The 24,931-nt window shown below is 41.5% G+C and overlaps 1 protein-coding gene across 1 annotated transcript in view; it reads left to right on the top strand.

Moving 5' to 3' along the window:
• The window catches only part of LOC134471428 (liprin-alpha-1-like), a 58,821-nt gene that overhangs the window by 7,377 nt on the left and 26,513 nt on the right, over positions 1–24,931 (top strand). Inside the window, exons 3-11 of the mRNA XM_063230335.1 lie at positions 5,964–6,065; positions 6,453–6,543; positions 7,023–7,090; positions 7,436–7,510; positions 7,743–7,985; positions 20,763–20,834; positions 21,192–21,286; positions 22,183–22,355; positions 22,713–22,806. Of these exons, the coding sequence (XP_063086405.1) occupies positions 5,964–6,065; positions 6,453–6,543; positions 7,023–7,090; positions 7,436–7,510; positions 7,743–7,985; positions 20,763–20,834; positions 21,192–21,286; positions 22,183–22,355; positions 22,713–22,806 (1,013 nt within the window). The remainder of the gene's footprint in view (positions 1–5,963; positions 6,066–6,452; positions 6,544–7,022; positions 7,091–7,435; positions 7,511–7,742; positions 7,986–20,762; positions 20,835–21,191; positions 21,287–22,182; positions 22,356–22,712; positions 22,807–24,931) is intronic.

The following is a 24,931-nucleotide window of genomic DNA, read 5'->3' as shown; positions in this document are numbered from 1 at the left end:
TGTTGAGAAGTCTGCTGATTCTGATGGGCTTTTCTTTATAAGTGATTTGTTTCTTTACTCTAACAACTTTTAATAATCTGTTCTTGTGGTGAATTTGTGGAATTTTGAGTATTATATGCCTTGGTATAGATTGTTTTTGTAGTGGTGAATTGGAGTTTTTATAATGGCTAATTTCTTCACTTATCTCTGTGTTGAATTTTTTACCCTGCTTGGGAATTTTTCTCCCATTACTTTTGTGAACAAGTTTAAGCAATTTGTGGTATCTCCTGCTTTTTCATTGACTCCAGTCAATCTTACATTATTCCTCTTTGCATCATTTAGTGGCCACTGGATTGACTTTTTTTTTTTTTTTTTTTTTTTTTTTTGGTCCTTTGCTTCTTTTAAGAAATCTTTCTTTCCATGATTGCTAACTGTAATTCATCTTCTATAATCTCCTGGATATCTGTTTGAATCTATTTCTTCTTGGTTCCTCTCCCCCCAAACCCATTTTATTTTGAGAAAAAAAAAAACTAAAACAAAAATTTCAAAACAGCAATCAGGGCAACAATGGCACATACATTATTCATTATCATCCCCAAATCATTCACTCAGAGCACAATATTTCTTTCCTGTGCTAGGCATTCATGGTCTCCATTATTTCCCTAAGCTCTTTATTTATCTTTTTATCCATATAGTTCTGGAGTCACTCACCATCGCTGTAGTTATCTAAGAAATTATTTCTGTTTTTATTTTTATAGAGCTTTGTTCATCTGCTTATTACAGGATCTCGCCATGCAGTTCAGGCTGGCTTTGAACTCGTGTAGTACATGTTGGCAGTTCTCCAGGCTCAGATTCCCAAATGCTGGGATTACACTCTGCACCACCATGCCTGGCTGTTCAGTTTTATAATAGATATTGCTGTAACATCCTTGTCATCATGGGAATATTAGAGAGTAGGTGGTTATCAGGGCCCTTTGTTCTATAGTGTCATGCTTTAAATCGCATGTGTTCAAACAGAATGTGCTCTTTGAGTAGTAATTTATAGTGTTTTCTAGTAAATCTTGGATAACTTAGATTTAAATTTGTGATAAAAGATTATTTGATTTCCAGTTATATTTCCTCTAAATCCTGTCTCCCTTATTTCTGTCTTGTCCTTTGTATTGTAATATATTTGCCTGAGTAGATCCTTGAATTTTTAGCTTTAAATCGTGTCATAAATCTGGTGTCTATTTCTATGCATGCGTCTTGTCAGCCTAGCAACTTAAGGAACTATCATAGAAAGGCAAATTTTCCAGTAACTGAGCATACCTTTGTATCTCCCTAATGCATGGAAGAGTATAGTATGTCACACATAAGTGTAATGTTGTCAATATATTGTAATGAATAACTGATGTTTCATTGGAAATGTTTAAACTGACCTGCCACATCACAAGTTACTGTTCTCTTGGCAATCAGCCATCCATGGAACATGGGGACAGATGTCAGTGCTTGCTATACTCAGAGCTTTTGCCTCTAACCATTGCATGCGTGTGTATAATAGATGGAAAATTTAGGATTTGAAAGGAGGGAATGATTGAAGCAGAGCCATAGGCTTTAGATGGAGGAAAAACAGTTTTCTCTGATATGGAAGGCTAGAACTTAGTAAGCACTGCTCTCTGCCGGGTGCCAAACTCAGTACTTGGCCATTTTTTTGCTATATTTAGTCCACAAGCACATCCCCGTGAGAAACCAGTTGCTGTGCTTGCCCCCAATTACAGATGTGGAAACTGAAATTTAGATCACATGATGTGCAGAGCAGGTATAAGTTAAGTCTGTTTTGATTCCAAAACCAGGACCATTTCTCCCTTGGGCCTGGATTTTTCAAGATGTTCTGATCTGCTGACAGTCTCCCTCTCAGAGGAAACCTTGGAAGTAAAAGCGGTGCCCTGGAAGCAGTGGGGATTGCGGAGTTTTCTTTCTGTCAGTCTAGAAGCTCCCCCTAATGCCTGCTGCCTCTGGCCCTGTGCCATGCCCGCTTCATGCTTCCTGCCTTCCTGGTGGTGCACTTGTGGGGCAGTGCTGCTGCAGGTGCCAAGTGGTGATTGTCCTCAGCAGCTGTGTGTGAGCTTCTCTATGTGGCTGAGCAGAAGTGTAATTTAGTAAGGACACAGGTATAGATCCTCACTCTGTTGCTGATTAGTTCCTGGCCTGGGAGCTGTTCCTTGGCCCAGTGGAACCATGGCTTGCTCTCTTGTAAGTGATGTAGTGATCCACACAGTAGTGCTGCTTGGAATGGCCCTGATCTGTGCCCGCCCAAAGTGAGATGCCGCGCTTTCACCAGCAGCCGGCCTCAGAGCTTACCTCTGTTCAGTGGACTTCAGTGTGGTTTGGATATTTTGGTTTCAGCAGTAAGAATTTCTCAGCAAAGGAAGCAGTCTGTTGACTTACACTCAGACACTGTAGCCTTGTCTTGTTCACTAGTCATCTCTCCTCAGCATGCAGCCTGGTGACTTAGAGGAGACTTGCTCTGGGCTGGCTATGAAAATTAGCCTAGCAATGAGTCTAAGGACAGCAAATATGGACGAGACAAAGACTGGTATGGGATGGTTACTTTTACACTTTAGTTTTACCTGGCAGAGCGAGGTGACTTCTTGGCACTTGTAGAAAGGTCTGAGACAAGGCAGTGGGTCCTAGCCTTGGGTTTCCTCTCACAAGAGAACAGAGGCAGAATGAAGGCCTGGTTCAGTGAGCCTAGAACGCTCTGGGCAGAGCGGGGCCAATGTAGGGGAGTCTTGGTGCAAGAATCTCTTTTTGTGGGTGGAGCATAAGTATAGTGCCTTACCTCTTCTTTTTTCTTTTCTATTTTAACAAATGATTGTTTTAACCTGAAATTTTAAATGATGCCTGGTAAACAACATGGTCTTAAGTTTGATTTTTGGGTCCCTCCCAAAAATATTTTTGAACTTTTATGATTCTTGTTAGTAATTTCAAGCATGATGGCCTTCTTTAGAGATGAGATTGCTGGACGTTAAACACGGGGCCTTGAACATAATAAGTAAGCATGCTCTGATTACCCCAGCCCACAGCAGTCTTGTTTTGTTACTACAATTAGAAATGAGAGTCAGACAAGGTGGTATATGCCTGTAATCCCAGCACTCAGGAGGCTGATACAGGAGGACTGCAGGAGTTTGAAGCCAGCCTGGACTACAGTGTGAGTTCATGGCCAGCCAGAACTGTATAATGAAACCTTATCTCAAAAAAGAGAGAGAAAGATACAGAATTTGTCTGTTTATCTGTTAAGATTATATCATATGTTATATATCCTAATTTAAGATTGTGTCCTAAGTTAACATTGTATCCTATGTGATTTTAGACTTGCAGCTTCTAGAACTGTCAGAAATAATTATCTGTTGTTTATTAATACCCAGCCTATGACTATGGTAGTTTTTTTTTTTTTATAGTAGCTGGAAGTGACTGGGAGAGGGAGACTGCTAACAACATAAAGCCTCCTCATCTAGATGAGCATGAAACTAGATTCCACAGTGCTTAAAAATAGATAATACTAAGACATGCTTACAGAGATGACTACTCACAAACAGGTGCCTATTTCACTCGATCACAGATGGGTGGAGAATCTGCCAAAACTGCCAAAATAAGTGAGCATGATACTTAGAGACAGATTAACATCCATAGTAACAGGGACTGGCGGTAAAACGAAGCAGGTATGACAAAAAAACAACTTGGAATCTAGTAAATGAAACAGACCTTAGCTAGAATGATACAGTCTGTTGTGGACATGGTCAAAGAGGGAGCATTGGCAGTAAGTCACCAAAGGTGAGCCAGATTGCAGCAAGAGAGACAAAATGAGAAAAATTCAAGGCCCTCAATTCAGGCAGGCCTAGAGGCAGGTCCACCTATTGATGTGATAGGTGTGTGAATAGAATTGATTTGATTTTTGACTTAGAGTAATTAGAGTCTACTTTTCTTCTACCTGCCCCAGAATCTTTCTGATAAAAGATTCCATTAGAGAGAGGGCACACTCTGTCAGGAATGGTACTTATTAGGTGACCTGACAGTGAGCTCTTGCTTATCACCATGGCCGATGCCAGTTAGTACCTCGATCAGGGCCGTGTTGGCATCTACAGGAGAAATCTGTACCACAGGGAAGAGCTCACACTTAGTAGAGAACATGACAGAAGTCTAGATGGCCGGCTTGCCAATACCCTTTCCCCTACTGCTTCGCATCCACAAGTCCCATTCCTGAAGGTTGGCTTTGGGCCTATGAAGATGTCTCAACACTGGCTGGAACTCTGTCAGGTTTTAAGACACATTTGGATGATTTTTACCTGGTTGGCAGGCAGGAGCAAGCAGACCCTATGTTAGTGGCCTTGGTGAGGGGGCATTTGAGTGTGAGGAGACAATCCTGCATGGCAGGTCCAGGGAGGGGAGCCTGTGTTGTTGGCCTGGGGAAAGGACCTTACCTTGCTGGCCTGGGGGAAGAAGGGGCCTTCAGTTGGTCTGGATATGAGAATCATGTGTTGCTAGCTGGGAAAGAGAAGGCTCTGCTGGCCTGGGGAGAAGAATCTCTATGTTGTTATCTGGGGAGCCACCATGGTTTTGGCCTGGTGAAGGGCCCTGTGTTTTTGGCTGGAGGAGTCCGCTATGCTGAGCTGGGTGGGGGAGGCAAATAGAAGTCCTAATTCAAATACCATGGACTCCTGGCCTTATTCCTGATATTTCTTGAATAGATAATTTCCTCATTTGCTGTTATCCTTTGAGCCATTTCCAGAAGCTTTGAAGAGTGGTTTTCATCATTTCAGGTCTCCCTGGGGAGCAGGCTGCAAAGTTCCTGCCAGGCTAAGTTCGGCTCACCCACAGTCATGATTTTTTGGAGAAGAAAAACTAGTTTAAAAGAAATTTTGCTCTTTTCCAGTGCTTTCTGTGGCAGTGTCATCTCTATTTCTCTCTCACTTTACTTGCCCAATCTCACTGTGGCTCACATAGGCACATGAGTCGTGGTCTGGTTAAAGCAGACTTCATGGGCCTGTGCTTTCTGTGATGAGATTGACTGTGAGCTGCAAACAATTGCTACCAGTGCCCTGTAAGAGCATCGCCTGTTTTAAACTAGCTTTCTAGAATTATCTAGCTCAAGCACATGTTCTTTTGAAGGACTGATTATTTATCCGGTAGATCTTTATTCTTGTCTTTTAAAGGAAAAGCACCTAAAGCCAGAAACACTGGCAGATGATTTTACTTATTTCAGAGTTGCTTTGCTCCAAATTCACATTGCTCAATTCAGTTCATTTGTGGTATCTGTGAACCGGTGTCATAACACAAGGTTTAGCACAGAACAGTGCTGCAGGACTCCTGCAGCTTCTCTCTGCCTTTTGCAAGATCTCCTACACTGCTGCATGCATAGTGTTTTGAGAATGCCTTTACAGAGAATACAAAAGGCTTCCTAGTCCTAGCAGTAAGCCCATTCTTCATAGTTGACTTTGCTCCAATGATTCAGGGAGACTATAGGGACTAAGGGAAAATCAGAATAGAGAGGGGACTAGAATTGGATAGTGACCTTCTAGGCCTTTTTTCCTTGATCTCTCTAAGGGCTCTAGGTCTCAGATCTGTGACTGACTTACAAATGTCTTCAGATGCTTCATTTTGGGATGCCAATTGAGGAAAATGCTTTTATTTGCTGAAGTCTAAGGAGGTGGACCTGGACACTCATTATCCCCTGCTGTGCTTTCAGCAGTGCCAGGGTGGAGGGAAGTCAGATGGCCTGGGTTAGACTCTCATTCCATTGGGAATACCTATGTCACCTTACAGCAAATGGTTGATCTCCATTTCTCTGGAGGAGAATGGGAATCCTTTGCCATGTATCTTGAGATTGGGTTGCCTGTGTGTGTGGACTATGAGGCCAATGGAAGTCTTGCTTAAGAGGTTGTTTTTTTTTTTTTTAATTTATTCATGTATGTGTTGATTTATTCCTTTACTTTGCTGCTTTGCAGGAGTTTTCAACGCTTGCAAAAGAGCTCAACATTTGCAGGGAACAGCTGCTTGAGAGGGAAAAAGAAATTGCTGAACTGAAAGCAGAAAGGAACAACATGAGGGTCAGTGGAGCTCTGGTTTAAGTGTTTTGTGCTTTTTCCTTCTGTAGAGTGTGTTCAGTATTAAATGTTGCTTAAAATTTGTGATAGAAGGCAAAGCATGGTGGCATATGCCTTCAATCCCAACATTCTGAGCCAGGAATGTCTTGAGTTAGAGGTCAGCCTGGGCTAGCTAGTAAGTCCTCAAGCCAGCCTAGACTACAAAATGAGACCTTCTTGTTAATAAAAGAAATTAGTGATGGAAATTCATGACATTCGAATACAATTGAGGGAAATTTACCTAACTCTACTGAATTGTAGGAATTTGAACTTGTTTGACCATGAGATTATGAAGGATTTGAATGTGAAATTGAAGGTGCTCTTTACACGCCCCCTTTGGCCTGGTTTCAGCTGTTCCTGGAACATCTGGAGTTCCTTGTCTCCAGGCATGAACGCTCTCTCGAAACGACTGTGATGAAGCGGCAGGCGCGGTGTCCTGCAGGTGTGTCCACTGAGATGGAAGTGCTAAAAGCACTGACATCCTTATTTGACCACCACAAGACCCTGGACGAAAAAGTACATGAGCTACACTAGTAGTTCTGGGTTCTTACACTTGCTGGGTTCATGGCAGACTTTGCATGTGTTTGTTTACCTTTAAGGTTTGCTAAGTTTTTGAGTTCTTGTAAACAGACTTTCTGTATTAAAAGGCAATGTTCTGCATAATCAACAAACACTAACTGGAATGTGAGTCTTCAATTGATTATTTCTGAATATTGACTGCCCATTAAGAACTGGATAGTGTTCATTTATTTAGGAACAAGAGTTTCCCAGCCTTAATATTTAAAGCCATTAACAAGGACATTTTCTTGACAGTACTAGCAATGAAAGACATTGAAAGTACTTTATTATATGCCTTTCATCAATATCAGGATAACTATATGGAAAGTGTGCGTATGCATATAAAAACTCAACTCTTTTCAGGTGCGAGAGCAATTACGCGTAGCACTGCAAAGGTGCAGCTTGTTAGAAGAGGAACTGGGCGCCACGCATAAGGAGGTAATTGTGGGACATCATCCTAGCCCTGAAAAGGGAAAATTATTTTAATCTCTTAAAAAACAGTGTGAAGCCTGTAATACTTTTGGATTAGATTTTTATTTCAGATTGCAAGAATCTCTAAATTTGTTGTCAAGCAGTCAGTACATTCTGTTTCTAGTAATCTGGTTCTGCTATGGATGGTCAGCTTTGGCATGTACTGTCTTTTTTATACTATGTTCAGCACTGTAGAATTATGTTTTTCCAAATGGAATTTTGCTGTCTTTACTCATTACTCTTCCATAAGTTATTGTAGTCTCATACTCAGTTTTCGATTGTAACTAATGACTCTTAAAAAACAGAATAATCAGAAAAAATCACCAAGAGATGGAGTGCTTGACCATGAACAAGAAGAAACACCAAGCACTAATGGAAAGGTAAGTCCTTGAGATCTCTCTTTGTTCTGTTGCTGATTTCTTATATTTTGTGGTTCGTGTGTGATGCTGTTTGGATGCTGTTGCTGGAATGGCCTGCTTCCAGCTAAAGTGATTGTTGAGAGTCCTATCATCCAACAGATGGCATAAATCCATTTTGATAGTCCCTATGTTCAAAAGTATTTTATTTGGTAGTACACTAAGGTTATTTAAGAGTGTCCATTTTACCCATCAGAGATCTTCTGCTGGCTCCTTAAGCCATGAGGAAGACCTTGCCAAAATAATTGTGCTCCAAGAAGTCATACACAAACATTCAAAAGAGCAGAGTCAGATGAAGGAGCTCCTGGCTGCACTTTCCAGCCATGTGTCAGAGCTGCAAGAAAATCTTGACACAGCAAGAAAGGATCTCATCAAGTCTGAAGAGATGAACAAGAAATTGGAACGAGATGTTCATGAAATAAGTGATAAAAATTACAGGGTTGTCATAATGTTGAGTGCTTGGAGTGTTAAGGATAATGATTCCTTTTTTTTTTTGTCCTTTCCTTGGTCGGTTATTTTCAGCATTTGCACTGTTGAATGAGTATAAATATGAATAATACAACACAGTATTGCTGTCAGATCGTGACATACCGCCTCCCCCTGGTTGAGAAATTTCTCCTTTTCTGTGGTCTTTTAAAAAGGTAGAGGAGAACTTGCCCAGCTTTTCCCACTTAGTTTATGGGAGTTTGTCCTCCACCCTCATGTGGATTCTTCATCTTTGCAGCTTCTTGGCTGTCATCATGTGTTTTTCTTTATGTTCAGCTTCTCAAGTACATGCACTCCTTAAACAAGGATTTTCAGTACTAGTTGTGCTTTGAGTTCGCTAAAGAGATGTGAGTATTCTCTGGGACTGTGGTAAAGGGAGCATTATCAGGTGTCTTCTAATTTTTTCATATTTTTCCTCAGGCACAGAGGTATGGTATTGAATTTTGGATGTTACATCAGCTCTAATGTGTGAATAGTTTTTGGGTAGTTTAGGCTTTGTGCTTATCTTGCCTATGAGATCTCATTTCATGTGAAATTGTATTTACAACATTCTGCTTTGCACCTGTACTTGTATCTTTGGTTTTATTTCTCTTGCTATACATTTTACTTTTTAGTGGCATTCTTAGCCAGAATATAATCAAATTAAGCAAGTCATTTTAGTGGAATGTTCAGTGTCAGCAGTCTGTTTTGTGACATTTGGATGTATTTATAATTTATACTGTTAACTAACTGAGCAATATTTTTCTTTTCTTTTCCTGTTTTTTTTTTGGACATATTGGGTTTGAACCTAGGGTTTCTCACATACTAGGCAAGCACCAAACCACTCACCAAACCATTTTCTTTTCTTTTTTTCTTTTCTTTTGGTACTATGAATTGAACTCATGATGTTCTGCTTGACAGGCAAGTGCTATGCCATGGAGCTATATCCCTGACCCTTTTTCTTCTTTTCAAACTTATTTTATTTATTAGTGTTTGGTTTTTTGAAAAAAGGATCTTGTGGTGTAATTCAAGCTGGCCTTGAACTCATGGCAGTTCTCCTGCCTCAGCCTCTCACATGCTGGGATTACAGACATGTGGCACCAAGCCTGGCATTGTATTTTCATCTTTTTGACAATCTCATTTATCAGTTGTGTCCTTCTTTCCAGTATTTGTAAAAGAAGTGCAGCAACACATCTGTAATCCCAGCTACTTGTGGACTGAAGTGGGAGGTTTGCCAGTTTAAGGTCAGCCTGGGCAATTTAGGAAGACACTGACTCAAAAAGAGCTGAGTATCCCAAGCATAGTGGGTGAACCCTATCTTTCTAGCTACCCAGGAGACTGAGGCAGACAATCATAAGTTCAAGGGTAGGCTGCCCAATTTAGCAAGACCTTGTTTTGAAATTAAAAGGAAAAAAATATGGGACCATAGCTCAGTGTTAGAGTACCCCTGCCTTCTATTCCCAGTACCACACACAACCACGGAGGAAAACTCTTTCTTCCTGGTTCTCTAATTCAGCATGCTGGCTGACGGTCTGTGTGCTTCCATTGTTGGTTTTGATTTCTTATGCCACCCTTGTGTTTGTTTTATTTTAACCATCTCCAGATTCAATTCTAATCCAGGCCTCAGGTCCCTATCAATTTGTAGTTTGTCCATGAAGCTCCCCTCTCAGCCTCTCCCCATTCTGTGATGGCTCTGCACAGCTAACCAGGCAAGCACGTGTGAGTCTGAGCTGGATTGTGACTGATTAGTGGGGCTTGGGGTTTTTGTCATTAAAAATGTATTTTGCTCAGTAGTGATCAATTATATTTAATATATAATTTGTCAATGTGGTTACAAGCAAGATATAATTGGTTGAATGTTTTTCCTTAGATTGTACAGGATCTGCATGATTCATGAGTGAAGTATTTCCTAGGTTAAAAAATAATCTGGGCTCACTGCAGTGGCACATGCCTGTAATGCCAGCTACTGGGGAAGCTAAGAAGGAGGATTTTAAGTCTGAGGCCAGCATGAGAAGTTTAGCAATGTGCTATGTCAAAATAAAAATATAAACATGGCTGGCAGTGTAGTTTGTTGAGTGGCCCAGCTGGATTCAACCCTACATACTGCAGGAGCAAGGGGAGGGGCCACTGCTGAGTGTAAAATTTATGGGAACTTTATACAGACAATACGAATCAGATTTTATTGATTATAATCAGAATTCTAAATCTCATCAACTTATAGGGCATATGCTATAGTCTTTAATGGACTACTTTTTAATTAAAATGCCTCCTATCTAGTACTGTGCTAGCTTTTATTGTTACATATTTTAGGATGCCTAGCTTTCTTTCTTTTTTTTTTTTTTCCATTCCATTCCACTCCTTTGTATTCCACAGTATCTTGGATGGAATCTAGGCCTGTGCACTGAGATACACACATGACCCTTTTTTTTTTCAGTATTATTTTTTATTGTGAGACAGGATCGTGCTAAATCACCAAGATGAGCTCAAACTTGGCAGCCTTCCTGCCTCAGCCTACCAGAGTGCTGTGATTTCATGTGTATGCCACTGCACGAGGGATAAATGATATATTTTAGGAAGTTGTAAATCATATTCTAGGTGAAGATTTTACTGCATTGCACAAAAAATGATTAACTAAAAATAAGTTTGTTCAGTTTTTTGTGTTTTTCTGAGACAGGATGACACCATGCAGTTCAGGCTGGCTTTGAACTCATGTAGTGCAGGTTGGCAGTTCTCCAGGCTTAGCTTCACAAATGCGGGGATTACAAGTCTGCACCACCATGCCTGGCTCTTCAGTTTTATAATAGATGTTGCTGTAACATCCTTGTCATCATGGGAATATTAGAGAGTAGGTGGTTATCAGGGCCCTTTGTTCTATACAGTGTCTTGCTTTAAATCGCATGTGTTCAAATAGAATGTGCTCTTTGAGTAGTAATTTATAGTGTTTTCTAATAAATCTTGGATAACTTAGATTTATATTTGTGATAAAAGATTATTTGATTTCCAGTTATATTTTCTCTAAATCCTGTCTCTCTTATTTCTGTCTTGTCCTTCATATTGTAATATATTTGCCTGAGTAGATCCTTGAATGTTTAGCTTTAAATCGTGTCATAAATCTGGTGTCTATTTCTTTGCATGCATCTTGTTAGCCTAGCAACTTAAGGAAACATCATAGAAAGGTAAATTTTCCAGTAAGTGAGCATAGCTTTGTATCTCCCTAATGCATGGAAGAGTATAGTATGTCACACATAAGTGTAATGTTGTCAATATATTGCAATGAATAAGTGATGTTTCATTGGAAATGTTTAAACTGACCTGCCACATCACAAGTTACTGTTCTCTTGGTAATCAGCCATCCATGGAACATGGGGACAGATGTCAGTGTTTGCTTCACTCAGTGCTTTTGCCTCTAACCATTGCATGCATGTGTATAATAGACATAGAATTTAGGATTTGAAAGGAGGGAATGATTGAAGCAAAGCCATAGGCTTTAGATTGAGGAAAACTAGTTTTTTCTGATATGGAAGGCTAGAACTTAGTAAGCACTGCTCTCTGCCAGGTGCCAAACTCAGTGCTTGGGCATTTTTTTGCTATATTTAGTCCACAAACACATCCCTGTGAGAAACCAGTTGCTGTGCTTGCCCCCAATTACAGATGTGGAAACTGAAATTTAGATCACATGATGTGCAGAGCAGGTAGGAGTTAAGTGTGTTTTGATTTCAAAACCAGGACCATTTCTCCCTTGGGCCTAGATTTGTCAAGATGCTCTGATCTGCTGGGAGTCTCCCTCTCAGAGTAAAACTTGAAAGTAAAAGCAGTACCCTGGGAGCAGTGGGGATTGTGGGGTTTTCTTTCTGTCTATCTAGAAGCTCCCCCTAATGCCTGCTGCCTCTGGCCCTGTGCCATGCCCGCTTCATGCTTCCTGCCTTCCTGGTGGTACACTTGTGGGGCAGTGCTGCTGCAGGTGCCAAGTAGTGATTGTCCTCAGCAGCTGTGTGTGAGCTTCTCTATGTGGCTGAGCAGAAGGGAAATTTACTAAGGACACGGGTACAGATCCTCACTCTGTTGCTGATTAGTTCCTGGCCTGGGAGCTGTTCCTTGGCCCAGTGGAACCATGGCTTGCTCTCTTGTAAGTGAGGTAGTGATCCACACAGTAGTGCTGCTTGGAATGGCCCTGATCTGTGCCTGCCCAAAGTGAGATGCCGCGCTTTCACCAGCAGCCGGCCTCAGAGCTTACCTCTGTTCAGTGGACTTCAGTGTGGTTTGGATATTTTGGTTTTGGCAGTAAGAATTTCTCAGCAAAGGAAGCAGTCTGTTGACTTAGACTCAGACACTGTGGCCTCCTCTTGTTCACTAGTCATCTCTCCTCAGCATGCAGCCTGGTGACTTTGAGAAGACTTGCTCTGGGCTGGCTGTGAAGATTAGCCTAGCGGTGAGTCTAAGGACAGCAAACATGGGCCAGACAAAGAGCGATATGGGATGGTTACTTCTTCATTTCAGTTTTACTGGGCAGACTAAGGTGACTTCTTGGCACTTGTAGACATGTCTGAGACAAGGCAGTGGGCCCTAGCCTTGTGCTTTCCTCCCACAAGAGAACAGAGGCAGAATGAAGACCTGGTTCAGTGAGCCTGAAAGGCTCTGGGCAGAGCAGGGGCTAGTGTAGGGGAGTCTTGGTGCAAGAATCTCTTTTTGTGGGTGGAGCATACGTATAGTGCCTTACCTCTTCTTTTTTCTTTTCTATTTTAACAAATGATTATTTTAACGTGAAATTTAAATGATGCCTGGCAAACAATGTCCTAAGTTTGATTTCTTTTTCCCTCCCAAAAAGTTTTTTTGAACTTTTATGATTCATGTTGTTGATTTCAAGCTTGATGGACTTTTTTAGAGATGAGATTGCTGGCGGTTAAACACAGGGCCTCAAACAAGCTAAGTAAGTGAGCTCTGGTTACCCCAGCCCCCGACAGTCTTTTGTTTTGTTACTACAATTAGAAATGAGAGCCAGACAAGGTGATATATGCCTGTAATCCCAGCACTCAGGAGGCTGATAAGGGAGGACTGCTGGAGTTTGAAGCCAGCCTGGGCTATCATGTGAGTTCATGGCCAGCCAGAACTGTATAATGAAACCTTATCTCAAAAAAAAAGAGAGAAAGATACAGAATTTATCTGTTTATCTGTTAAGATTATATCCTAGCGGGCTGGAAGTTTAGCTCAGCAGCATAAACACCTGCCTTGTAAGCAGGCAGTCATGAGTTCGATCCCCAGCACCAATAAAAAGGAAAAAGACAAAAAAAAAAAAATTATATCCTAAATGCTCTCAGCTCACACTAGTCTAGGTGGTCTTCAGTGAGCTGCTACAGGACTATAATGGAATCTGTATCCTTTATACCATTGTACAGATAAATAAATTAACTGTTCACCACTTGTTGTTCACCATGAATGTTTCATGAAATCTAGTCCTGCTTCAAAACTCGAAAATAACAACCTTCTAAACAGGGCCTAACCAGACCCTGAAAGAGTTCACATATGCACTATTTCCACAGTCCTGCCTTCCTCAACACATAGGCATACTCATGGGCCATCCCCTAAAAGAAATCCCAGGGTCTGCGTGACCCTCTTTTAATAATATACCCAGGATTATTATTATTTTTTTATTTAAGGAGAAAAAGAAAAAAAAAAAAACAGAAAAAGGATACAAGTGATACAGAATTTCAAAAAAAAAAAATAAACAGTAGGAAGTCACTAGTTAATAGATTACATACTGTCATCTTAGAAATGGTTGTTCAGATTACAAAATTAAAGCATATGAAGTAGACATTCAAACTGTGAGACTACAAACAATTCTGTTCAATGATCCCACAAAAACTTAGCAATATGGTTATCTATCTTATACACTTAAATATACATGCAATTATATCCTTTAGAGCACTTTCTTTTCCTCTCTTTTTTACTATGACAATTATACATTTTGGGTTTTATTACTCCCACAGTTCTTATTACTTTCTATTTGAAGAGAATAAAATCCAATGTGACATAACAAAACAGAGTCAGTCAAATCAAAAGAATGGATATAGTACATAATACAAAAACGGAAGACAAAGTGATGATCATTGGTTACCATAATGCCTCTTGCTAATTACCTATATCATCAGTTATAATAAAACTGAAAACATTAAAGAACAAAACCAATAAAAGCAAAACATTGGAGACATTGCAGGACTTCAAAAAAAGATAATATGCAAACCCAAAACCCAGGATTATTTTATGAAGCCACATGGAAGTAGGGTTTTAGGCTGCATGCAAATGCTTCTGCTCATAACATTTGGTCCACACAGTGAGAAACAGAAGCCACACACATGCATATTTGGGTCTTCGCTCATGCTGTCCTTGTCTTGTTTCTTGCTAGAGGTAAAAGTATTGACAGTTTCCCTGAGGCTTCGGCCCCCACTAGTGTTCCTTTGAGTGACATCAGTAACTGAAGATATGTGTCACAGGCTCTTCAGTAATGAGAGTAACTTTGTTAACCTGAAGTGATAAAGTGCAGTGAACAGGCTTCGTTTAGGACTTCACTGTCCCTCAGTAACTATCCTCAGAGGTACCTGAGGTTGTACGGAGAACAGAATCTTGAAGGGGGGGGTGATGCTGTCCCTGGGCTTCCCGGGGCTTCCATGAAGGAAGGCTATAGGTCAACCTGCCCTGCTCTCTCTCTTCTATGTGGTTCATTTCCCCCAGACAAACAGGCCTTCAGGTTGGCATTCAATTAAAATGAGACTTCTCAGGACAGGTAGAAAGTTTAGCTAATAGGTTTTGAGTCAGTTTATGTTATATAAAGCCTATGTGATGTGTTTTCTTATAATGTACTGTTAGCTGATGTTGTTTTTTCACTCCTCAGTTGCTAGCTTGCAGAGAAGAAGAACGAGATGACAAGACAACGATAAAATGTGAAACTTCCCCTCTCTCCTCTCCGAAGTCCCTTCAGCTAGACAGGCTGCACACAGGGGCGTTGCAAATAGTCAGCCACGAGGACATCAGGGACATGCAAAAGTAAGGAGCAGGTCTCGTAGGCCACCAGACCCCTGAGAAACCTGCTTGTCTTAGTTTTTAAGAACATCTATTAATCTTTTCCTGTGAGAAAAACCAAGTTTTTAAAGAATTCTCAGCAAGCTCATTTGGTTGTGATTATTTAAACGTTAGACCTAGAATGTGTTCTCCTGTTCTGTGGCTGTAGTGACATCCAGTGGAAAAGGCCATCTGTTTGGGCAAAGTTTAGAAAGAATAGGAATTATTTGAAATTAGCACTTGAGAGAAAAGCTCCATTTCTTCAGATCCCACACACTCACTTCTTTTAAGAACTTTCTTTCTATTCCTGGTGAAGAATTTGCCACACGGATGTGGCAGGTTCTGGATCATGCTATTCTGTGGACAATCGGTGCTTCTCAGGTACCCTCCCACACTCTGGGTCTTCTAAGCTCTTGAGAGTCCCACATTGTCCCTATCCCTTTAGGAAGCATGTTCCATCAGGAGGCCATGAAGGCTTGGTTACTTATAGACTGTTGTTTTTCACACTTCCTCTTAGAAGCTTTTGTTCCATACCAGGCAGTATGATCAAGCAGGCACATTGGTCTCCACAGTGTCCTGAGAGATAGTACAGCTCTCACTTTGCAGGAGAGCAGGATCCAAGGAACCAGACTGCAGGAGCTGCTGAGAGGGAAGGTGGAATTCCAGTTCTTCTGGCTTCTGAGACCTTGTTCTCTTTCCTGAGGGCTGAGTGTAAACCTCACTGGCTGAGCAAGGCCCCTGCAGAGGGTGTTCCCTTAGATGTCCAAACCAGGCAGGCTAGAGTACAGGCCTCCTCTGAGCAGGGAGCAACATCAGAATCTTGGCTTTCCAGACATAGATCTGTGGAAGCATTACTGGGACCCTGCATTGCTATGCATAGTGTGCTGTGGGTAAGAGACTGGAAAGGATCTTCAGGGAGATGAAGTAGGAATATTAAAAATGCAGACTGTTTTGGTACATGTGAGTGGACTGTGGAGTTCTAAAGAGGGCATGTGGTAAAAGTCCATTTTCTTTCCTTCAAGATCAAAAAGTGCCCAGGATGGTCCTGTGAGCAATCCCAGTAGCAGTGACAGCAGGCAGGACTCGCCCCACAAAGCCCCAAAGAAGAAGGGCATCAAGTCCTCCATTGGTCGTTTGTTTGGCAAAAAGGAAAAGGGTCGGCCTGGACAAACTGGCAAAGAATCACCAGGACAAGGTGGGTGGGGTTTCGGCAGCTGTCCTAACTGCTGGGAATGGGAGAACGTGAACTTTGTCCTGTGTGCCTGCTGCAGGTGCGCAGTGCCCACGTGGAGTCATGGCTGAGGGTTCTCCAGAAAAGCCCAGTCTGCTTTCTCAGTCTGCCCATGTGTGAACCAAAGCAGAGCAGTGGACATTCATTTGGCGTGAATGAATAACCCTCTTATGTGCTACTTTACACTCTTGAACATTTGTATGTGTTTGCTTGGAAGCTTACCCTTCAGAAATTATTTAGCTCTCTACCTGCAGAACCTTCAACCTATTTGTGAAACATATAACTTTGCCATGTTAATTTACTGTAAATTTGGGGGCTTTTCTGATTTTTTAATAGCTGTTCTTTCTGAAACAGAAACCTCATCTCAGGATGCGTTCCGACTTAGCAAACTGGGAGGAAAGGCTGAAAAAAATCGAAAATTTCAAAAAAAGTAAGCTTTTTGTTATTTCTCCATCTCATGAAACAGGTTTCTGAGGTAACAGTAATTGTTAGCTGATTTTAAGTGTAATTTCTAGCTATGTAAATACATTGTCTTTTGAAAGATGAACCTAAAGCAGTGATAGAGCTTTCAGTGATACAAAGAGCTTGTTGCAGCATGCACGCCATAGGTTTGCCTCCATTGACCTAAAGGCTGTTTTGAGCCATCATGTCTGGAGAACAGAGGACATTTGGAAATTTTGACTGAACTCACACATGTATTCTCAGTCTACCTTTTCAGAGTTGTCTCCCAGGATGATAGAATGGGTAATAGTTAGGCTTGGCCATTTGAGCTCTGGCCGCTGAATCCTGGTTAATTCTCTAGTTAGCTGTGTGTCTCTGACAAAGTTACTTAGCTTGTGCTTCAGTTTTCTCAACTGTCAAATGACTGTTACAGTTGTTCATACATCATGTGGTTTTTTTTCAGTTCAATAGAATTATATATGTGCATGTATATGTTTTAAAACATGGACACAGGTCCTAAATATGTTACAATTACAGTGAGGATTCTGAGACCTTGTTCTCTTTCCTGTTGACTGAGTGGAACCCTCACTGGCTGAGCAAGGCCCCTGCACAGAGTGTTCCCTTATGTGTCCAAACCAGGCAGGCTAGAGTACAGGCCTGCTCTGAGCAGGGAGCACATCAGAATCTTGGCTTTCCAGACACTGGTCTGGGGAAGCATTACTCTGACCCTGCATCACAATGAATATTGTATTGTGTGTAAGAGAGTTGAAAAATTCTTTAGTAAGTTGAAGGTAGGAATATTAAAAATGCAGACTGTTCTTATACGTGTGAATGGACTGTGGAGCTCTGAAAAGGGTGGTAAAAGTCCATTTTCTTTCCTTCAAGCTCAACAGGCTCCCAGGATGGTCCTGTGAGCATTCCCAGCAGCAGTGACAGCAGGCAGGACGCGCTCCACAAAGCCCCAAAGAAGAAGAGCATCAAGTCCTCCACTGGTCGTTTGTTTGGCAAAAAGGAAAAGGGTCCGCCTGGACAAACTGGCAAAGAATCACCAAGACAAGGTGGGCCGGTTTTAGGCAGCTGTCCTAACTGCTGGGATTGGGAGAGCATGAGCTTTTTCCTATGTACCTGCCACAGGTGTCCAGTGCCCACAAGGAATCATGGCTGAGCATTCTCCAGACAGCCCAGTCTGCCCACATGTGAACCAGAGCAGAGCAGTGGACATTCATTTGGCGTGAATGAATAACCCTCTTATATGCTAATTTATACGCTTGAACATTTATATGTGTTTGCTCAGAAGCTTACCCTTCAGAAATGATTCAGCTCTCTACCTGCAGAATCTTCTTCCTATTTGTGAAACATATAACTTTGCCATGTTAATTTACTCTAAATTTGGGGAATTTTCTTCTTTTTTGTAGCTGTTGTTTCTGAAACGGAAAACTCATCTCAGGATGCCTTCCAACTTAGCAAATTGGGAGGAAAGGATGAAAAAAATCGTCAACTTCAAAAACAGTAAGCTTTTTGTTATTTCTCCATCTCATGAAACAGTTTTCTGAGTTAACAGTCATTCTTAGCTGATTTTAAGTGTAATTTCTAGCTATGTAAATACATTGTCTTTTGAAAGATGAACCTAAAGCAGTGATAGAGCTTTCAGTGGTACAAAGAGCTTGCTGTAGCATGCACGCCATAGGTTTGCCTCCATTGACCTAAAGCCTGTTTTAAGCCATCATGTCTGGTGAACAGAGGACATTTGGAAATCTTGACTGAATTCACACATGTATTCTCAGTCTACCTTTTCAGAGTTGTCTCCCAGGATGATAGAAGGGGTAATAGTTAGGCTTGGCCATTTGAGCTCTGGCCGCTGAATCCTGGTTAATTCTCTAGTTAGCTGTGTGTCTCTGACAAAGTTACTTAGCTTGTGCTTCAGTTTTCTCAACTGTCAAATGGCAGTTACAGTTGTTCATACATCATGTGGCTGTTTTTCAGTTCAGTAGAATTATATATGTGCATGTATATGTTTTATAACATGGACACAATTCCTAAATAAGTTACAATTACAGTCAGGCTTCTGAGACCTTGTTTTCTTTCCTGTTGACTGAGTGCATCCCTCAGTGCCTGAGCAAGGCCCCTGCAGAGGGTGTTCCCTTATGTGTCCAAACAAGGCAGGCTAGAGTACAGGCCTGCTCTGAGCAGGGAGCACATCAGAATCTTGGCTTTCCAGACACAGGTCTGTGGAAGCATTACTGGGACCCTGCATCACAATGCATATTGTACTGTGTGTAAGAGACTCGAAACGTTTTTTAGGAAGTTGAAGGTAGGAATATTAAAAATGCAGACTGTTCTTGTACGTGTGAATGGACTGTGGAGCTGGGAAGAGGGTGGTAAAAATCCATTTTATTTCTTTGAAGCTCAACAGGCTCCCAGGAAGGTCCTGTGAACAATCCCAGTAGCAGTGACAGCAGGCAGGACGTGCTCCACAAAGCCCCAAAGAAGAAGAGCATCAAGTCCTCCACTGGTCGTTTGTTTGGCAAAAAGGAAAAGGGTTCGCCTGGACAAACTGGCAAAGAATCACCAAGACAAGGTGGGCCGGTTTTAGGCAGCTGTCCTAACTGCTGGGATTGGGAGAGTGTGAGATTTTTCCTATGTGCCTGCTGCAGGTGTCCAGTGCCCACGAGGAGTCATGGCTGAGCATTCTCCAGACAGCCCAGTCTGCCCACATGTGAACCAGAGCAGAGCAGTGGACATTCATTTGGCGTGAATGAATAACCCTCTTATATGCTAATTTATACGCTTGAACATTTATATGTGTTTGCTCGGAAGCTTACCCTTCAGAAATTATTCTGCTCTCTACCTGCAGAATCTTCTTCCTATTTGTGAAACATATAACTTTGCCATGTTAATTTACTCTAAATTTGGGGAATTTTCTTCTTTTTTGTAGCTGTTGTTTCTGAAACGGAAAACTCATCTCAGGATGCCTTCCAACTTAGCAAATTGGGAGGAAAGGATGAAAAAAATCGTCAACTTCAAAAACAGTAAGCTTTTTGTTATTTCTCCATCTCATGAAACAGTTTTCTGAGTTAACAGTCATTCTTAGCTGATTTTAAGTGTAATTTCTAGCTATGTAAATACATTGTCTTTTGAAAGATGAACCTAAAGCAGTGATAGAGCTTTCAGTGATACAAAGAGCTTGCTGCAGCATGCACGCCATAGGTTTGCCTCCACTGACCTAAAGCCTGTTTTAAGCCATCATGTCTGGAGAACAGAGGACATTTGGAAATCTTGACTGAATTCACACATGTATTCTCAGTCTACCTTTTCAGAGTGTTCTCCCAGGATAATAGAATGGGTAATAGTTAGGCTTGGCCATTTGAGCTCTGGCCGCTGAATCCTGGTTAATTCTCTAGTTAGCTGTGTGTCTCTGACAAAGTTACTTATCCTGTGCTTCAGTTTTCTCAACTGTCAAATGGCAGTTACAGTTGTTCATACATCATGTGGCTGTTTTTCAGTTCAGTAGAATTATATATGTGCATGTATATGTTTTATAACATGGACACAATTCCTAAATAAGTTACAATTACAGTCAGGCTTCTGAGACCTTGTTTTCTTTCCTGTTGACTGAGTGCATCCCTCAGTGCCTGAGCAAGGCCCCTGCAGAGGGTGTTCCCTTATGTGTCCAAACAAGACAGGCTAGAGTACAGGCCTGCTCTGAGCAGGGAGCACATCAGAATCTTGGCTTTCCAGACACAGGTCTGTGGAAGCATTACTGGGACCCTGCATCACAATGCATATTGTACTGTGTGTAAGAGACTCGAAACGTTTTTTAGGAAGTTGAAGGTAGGAATATTAAAAATGCAGACTGTTCTTGTACGTGTGAATGGACTGTGGAGATGGGAAGAGGGTGGTAAAAATCCATTTTATTTCTTTGAAGCTCAACAGGCTCCCAGGAAGGTCCTGTGAACAATCCCAGTAGCAGTGAAAGCAGGTAGGATGCGCTCCACAAAGCCCCAAAGAAGAAGAGCATCAAGTCCTCCACTGGTCGTTTGTTTGGCAAAAAGGAAAAGGGTCCGCCTGGACAAACTGGCAAAGAATCACCAAGACAAGGTGGGCCGGTTTTAGGCAGCTGTCCTAACTGCTGGGATTGGGAGAGCATGAGCTTTTTCCTATGTACCTGCCACAGGTGTCCAGTGCCCACAAGGAATCATGGCTGAGCATTCTCCAGACAGCCCAGTCTGCCCACATGTGAACCAGAGCAGAGCAGTGGACATTCATTTGGCGTGAATGAATAACCCTCTTATATGCTGATTTATACGCTTGAACATTTATATGTGTTTGCTCGGAAGCTTACCCTTCAGATATGATTCAGCTCTCTACCTGCAGAATCTTCTTCCTATTTGTGAAACATATAACTTTGCCATGTTAATTTACTCTAAATTTGGGGAATTTTCTTCTTTTTTGTAGCTGTTGTTTCTGAAACGGAAAACTCATCTCAGGATGCCTTCCAACTTAGCAAATTGGGAGGAAAGGATGAAAAAAAATCGTCAACTTCAAAAACAGTAAGCTTTTTGTTATTTCTCCATCTCATGAAACAGTTTTCTGAGTTAACAGTCATTCTTAGCTGATTTTAAGTGTAATTTCTAGCTATGTAAATACATTGTCTTTTGAAAGATGAACCTAAAGCAGTGATAGAGCTTTCAGTGGTACAAAGAGCTTGCTGCAGCATGCACGCCATAGGTTTGCCTCCACTGACCTAAAGCCTGTTTTAAGCCATCATGTCTGGAGAACAGAGGACATTTGGAAATCTTGACTGAATTCACACATGTATTCTCAGTCTACCTTTTCAGAGTGTTCTCCCAGGATAATAGAATGGGTAATAGTTAGGCTTGGCCATTTGAGCTCTGGCCGCTGAATCCTGGTTAATTCTCTAGTTAGCTGTGTGTCTCTGACAAAGTTACTTATCCTGTGCTTCAGTTTTCTCAACTGTCAAATGGCAGTTACAGTTGTTCATATATCATGTGGCTGTTTTTCAGTTCAATAGAATTATATATGTGCATGTATATGTTTTATAACATGGACACAATTCCTAAATAAGTTACAATTACAATCAGGCTTCTGAGACCTTGTTTTCTTTCCTGTTGACTGAGTGCATCCCTCAGTGCCTGAGCAAGGCCCCTGCAGAGGGTGTTCCCTTATGTGTCCAAACAAGGCAGGCTAGAGTACAGGCCTGCTCTGAGCAGGGAGCACATCAGAATCTTGGCTTTCCAGACACAGGTCTGTGGAAGCATTACTGGGACCCTGCATCACAATGCATATTGTACTGTGTGTAAGAGACTCGAAACGTTTTTTAGGAAGTTGAAGGTAGGAATATTAAAAATGCAGACTGTTCTCATACGTGTGAATGGACTGTGGAGATGGGAAGAGGGTGGTAAAAATCCATTTTATTTCTTTGAAGCTCAACAGGCTCCCAGGAAGGTCCTGTGAACAATCCCAGTAGCAGTGACAGCAGGCAGGACGCACTCCACAAAGCCCCAAAGAAGAAGAGCATCAAGTCCTCCACTGGTCGTTTGTTTGGCAAAAAGGAAAAGGGTCCGCCTGGACAAACTGGCAAAGAATCACCAAGACAAGGTGGGCTGGTTTTAGGCAGCTGTCCTAACTGCTGGGATTGGGAGAGCGTGAGATTTTTCCTATGTGCCTGCTGCAGGTGTCCAGTGCCCACGAGGCGTCATGGCTGAGCGTTCTTCTGACAGCCCAGTTTGCCCACATGTGAAACAAAGCAGAGCAGTGGAAATTAATTTGGCTTGAATGAATAACCCTCTTATGTGCTAATTTATACTCTTGAACATTTATATGTGTTTGCTCAGAAGCTTACCCTTCAGAAATTATTCTGCTCTCTACCTGCAGAATCTTCTTCCTATTTGTGAAACATATAACTTTGCCATGTTAATTTACTCTAAATTTGGGGGCTTTTCTTCTTTTTTGTAGCTGTTGTTTCTGAAACACCAAACTCATCTCAGGATGCCTTCCAACTTAGCAAACTGGGAGGAAAGGATGAAAAAAATCATCAACTTCAAAAACAGTAAGCTTTTTGTTATTTCTCCATCTCATGAAACAGTTTTCTGAGTTAACAGTCATTCTTAGCTGATTTTAAGTGTAATTTCTAGCTATGTAAATACATTGTCTTTTGAAAGATGAACCTAAAGCAGTGATAGAGCTTTCAGTGATACAAAGAGCTTGCTGCAGCATGCACGCCATAGGTTTGCCTCCACTGACCTAAAGCCTGTTTTAAGCCATCATGTCTGGAGAACAGAGGACATTTGGAAATCTTGACTGAATTCACACATGTATTCTCAGTCTACCTTTTCAGAGTGTTCTCCCAGGATAATAGAATGGGTAATAGTTAGGCTTGGCCATTTGAGCTCTGGCCGCTGAATCCTGGTTAATTCTCTAGTTAGCTGTGTGTCTCTGACAAAGTTACTTATCCTGTGCTTCAGTTTTCTCAACTGTCAAATGGCAGTTACAGTTGTTTATACATCATGTGGCTGTTTTTCAGTTCAGTAGAATTATATATGTGCATGTATATGTTTTATAACATGGACACAATTCCTAAATAAGTTACAATTACAGTCAGGCTTCTGAGACCTTGTTTTCTTTCCTGTTGACTGAGTGCATCCCTCAGTGCCTGAGCAAGGCCCCTGCAGAGGGTGTTCCCTTATGTGTCCAAACAAGACAGGCTAGAGTACAGGCCTGCTCTGAGCAGGGAGCACATCAGAATCTTGGCTTTCCAGACACAGGTCTGTGGAAGCATTACTGGGACCCTGCATCACAATGCATATTGTACTGTGTGTAAGAGACTCGAAACGTTTTTTAGGAAGTTGAAGGTAGGAATATTAAAAATGCAGACTGTTCTTGTACGTGTGAATGGACTGTGGAGATGGGAAGAGGGTGGTAAAAATCCATTTTATTTCTTTGAAGCTCAACAGGCTCCCAGGAAGGTCCTGTGAACAATCCCAGTAGCAGTGACAGCAGGTAGGACGCGCTCCACAAAGCCCCAAAGAAGAAGAGCATCAAGTCCTCCACTGGTCGTTTGTTTGGCAAAAAGGAAAAGGGTCCGCCTGGACAAACTGGCAAAGAATCACCAGGACAAGGTGGGCCGGTTTTAGGCAGCTGTCCTAACTGCTGGGTTTGGGAGAGTGTGAGATTTTTCCTATGTGCCTGCTGCAGGTGTCCAGTGCCCACGAGGAGTCATGGCTGAGCGTTCTCCTGACAGCCCAGTTTGCCCACGTGTGAAACAAAGCAGAGCAGTGGAAATTCATTTGTCGTGAATGAATAACCCTCTTATGTGCTAATTTATACGCTTGAACATTTATATGTGTTTGCTCGGAAGCTTACCCTTCAGAAATGATTCAGCTCTCTACCTGCAGAATCTTCTTCCTATTTGTGAAACATAAAACTTTGCCCTGTTAATTTACTCTAAATTTGGGGGCTTTTCTTCTCTTTTGTAGCCGTTGTTTCTGAAACGGAAAACTCATCTCAGGATGCCTTCCAACTTAGCAAATTGGGAGGAAAGGATGAAAAAAATCGTCAACTTCAAAAACAGTAAGCTTTTTGTTATTTCTCCATCTCATGAAACAGTTTTCTGAGTTAACCATCATTCTTAGCTGATTTTAAGTGTAATTTCTAGCTATGTAAATACATTGTCTTTTGAAAGATGAACCTAAAGCAGTGATAGAGCTTTCAGTGGTACAAAGAGCTTGCTGCAACATGCATGCCATAGGTTTGCCTCCATTGACCTAAAGCCTGTTTTAAGCCATCATGTCTGGAGAACAGAGGACATTTGGAAACTTTGACTGAACTCACATGTGTATTCTCAGTCTTCCTTTGCAGAGTTGTCTCTCTAGATGATAGAATGGGTAATAGTTAGGCTTGGCCATTTGAGCTTTGGCCGCTGAATCCTGGTTAATTCTCTAGTTAGCTGTCTGACAAAGTTATTTAGCTTAGGCTTCAGTTTTCTCAACTGTCAAATGACTGTTACAGTTGTTCATGCATCGTGTGGCTTTTTCTCAGTTTGATAGAATTATATATGTGCATGTATATGTTTTAAAACATGAACACAAGTCCTAAATAAGCTATAATTAAGGTCACTGTGGTGACTTCTATTGTTTACACAAGTGGTCCTCCAGAAGCATTTACCGTGATATAAT

Source organism: Cavia porcellus, unplaced genomic scaffold (assembly GCF_034190915.1).
Source record: "Cavia porcellus strain 051 isolate PalLab524CR breed Dunkin Hartley unplaced genomic scaffold, mCavPor4.1 scaffold_18, whole genome shotgun sequence".
Taxonomy (NCBI): Eukaryota; Metazoa; Chordata; class Mammalia; order Rodentia; family Caviidae; genus Cavia; species Cavia porcellus.
Note: the sequence above shows the minus strand (reverse complement) of the source record. Positions and strands in the feature narration are given on the sequence as shown.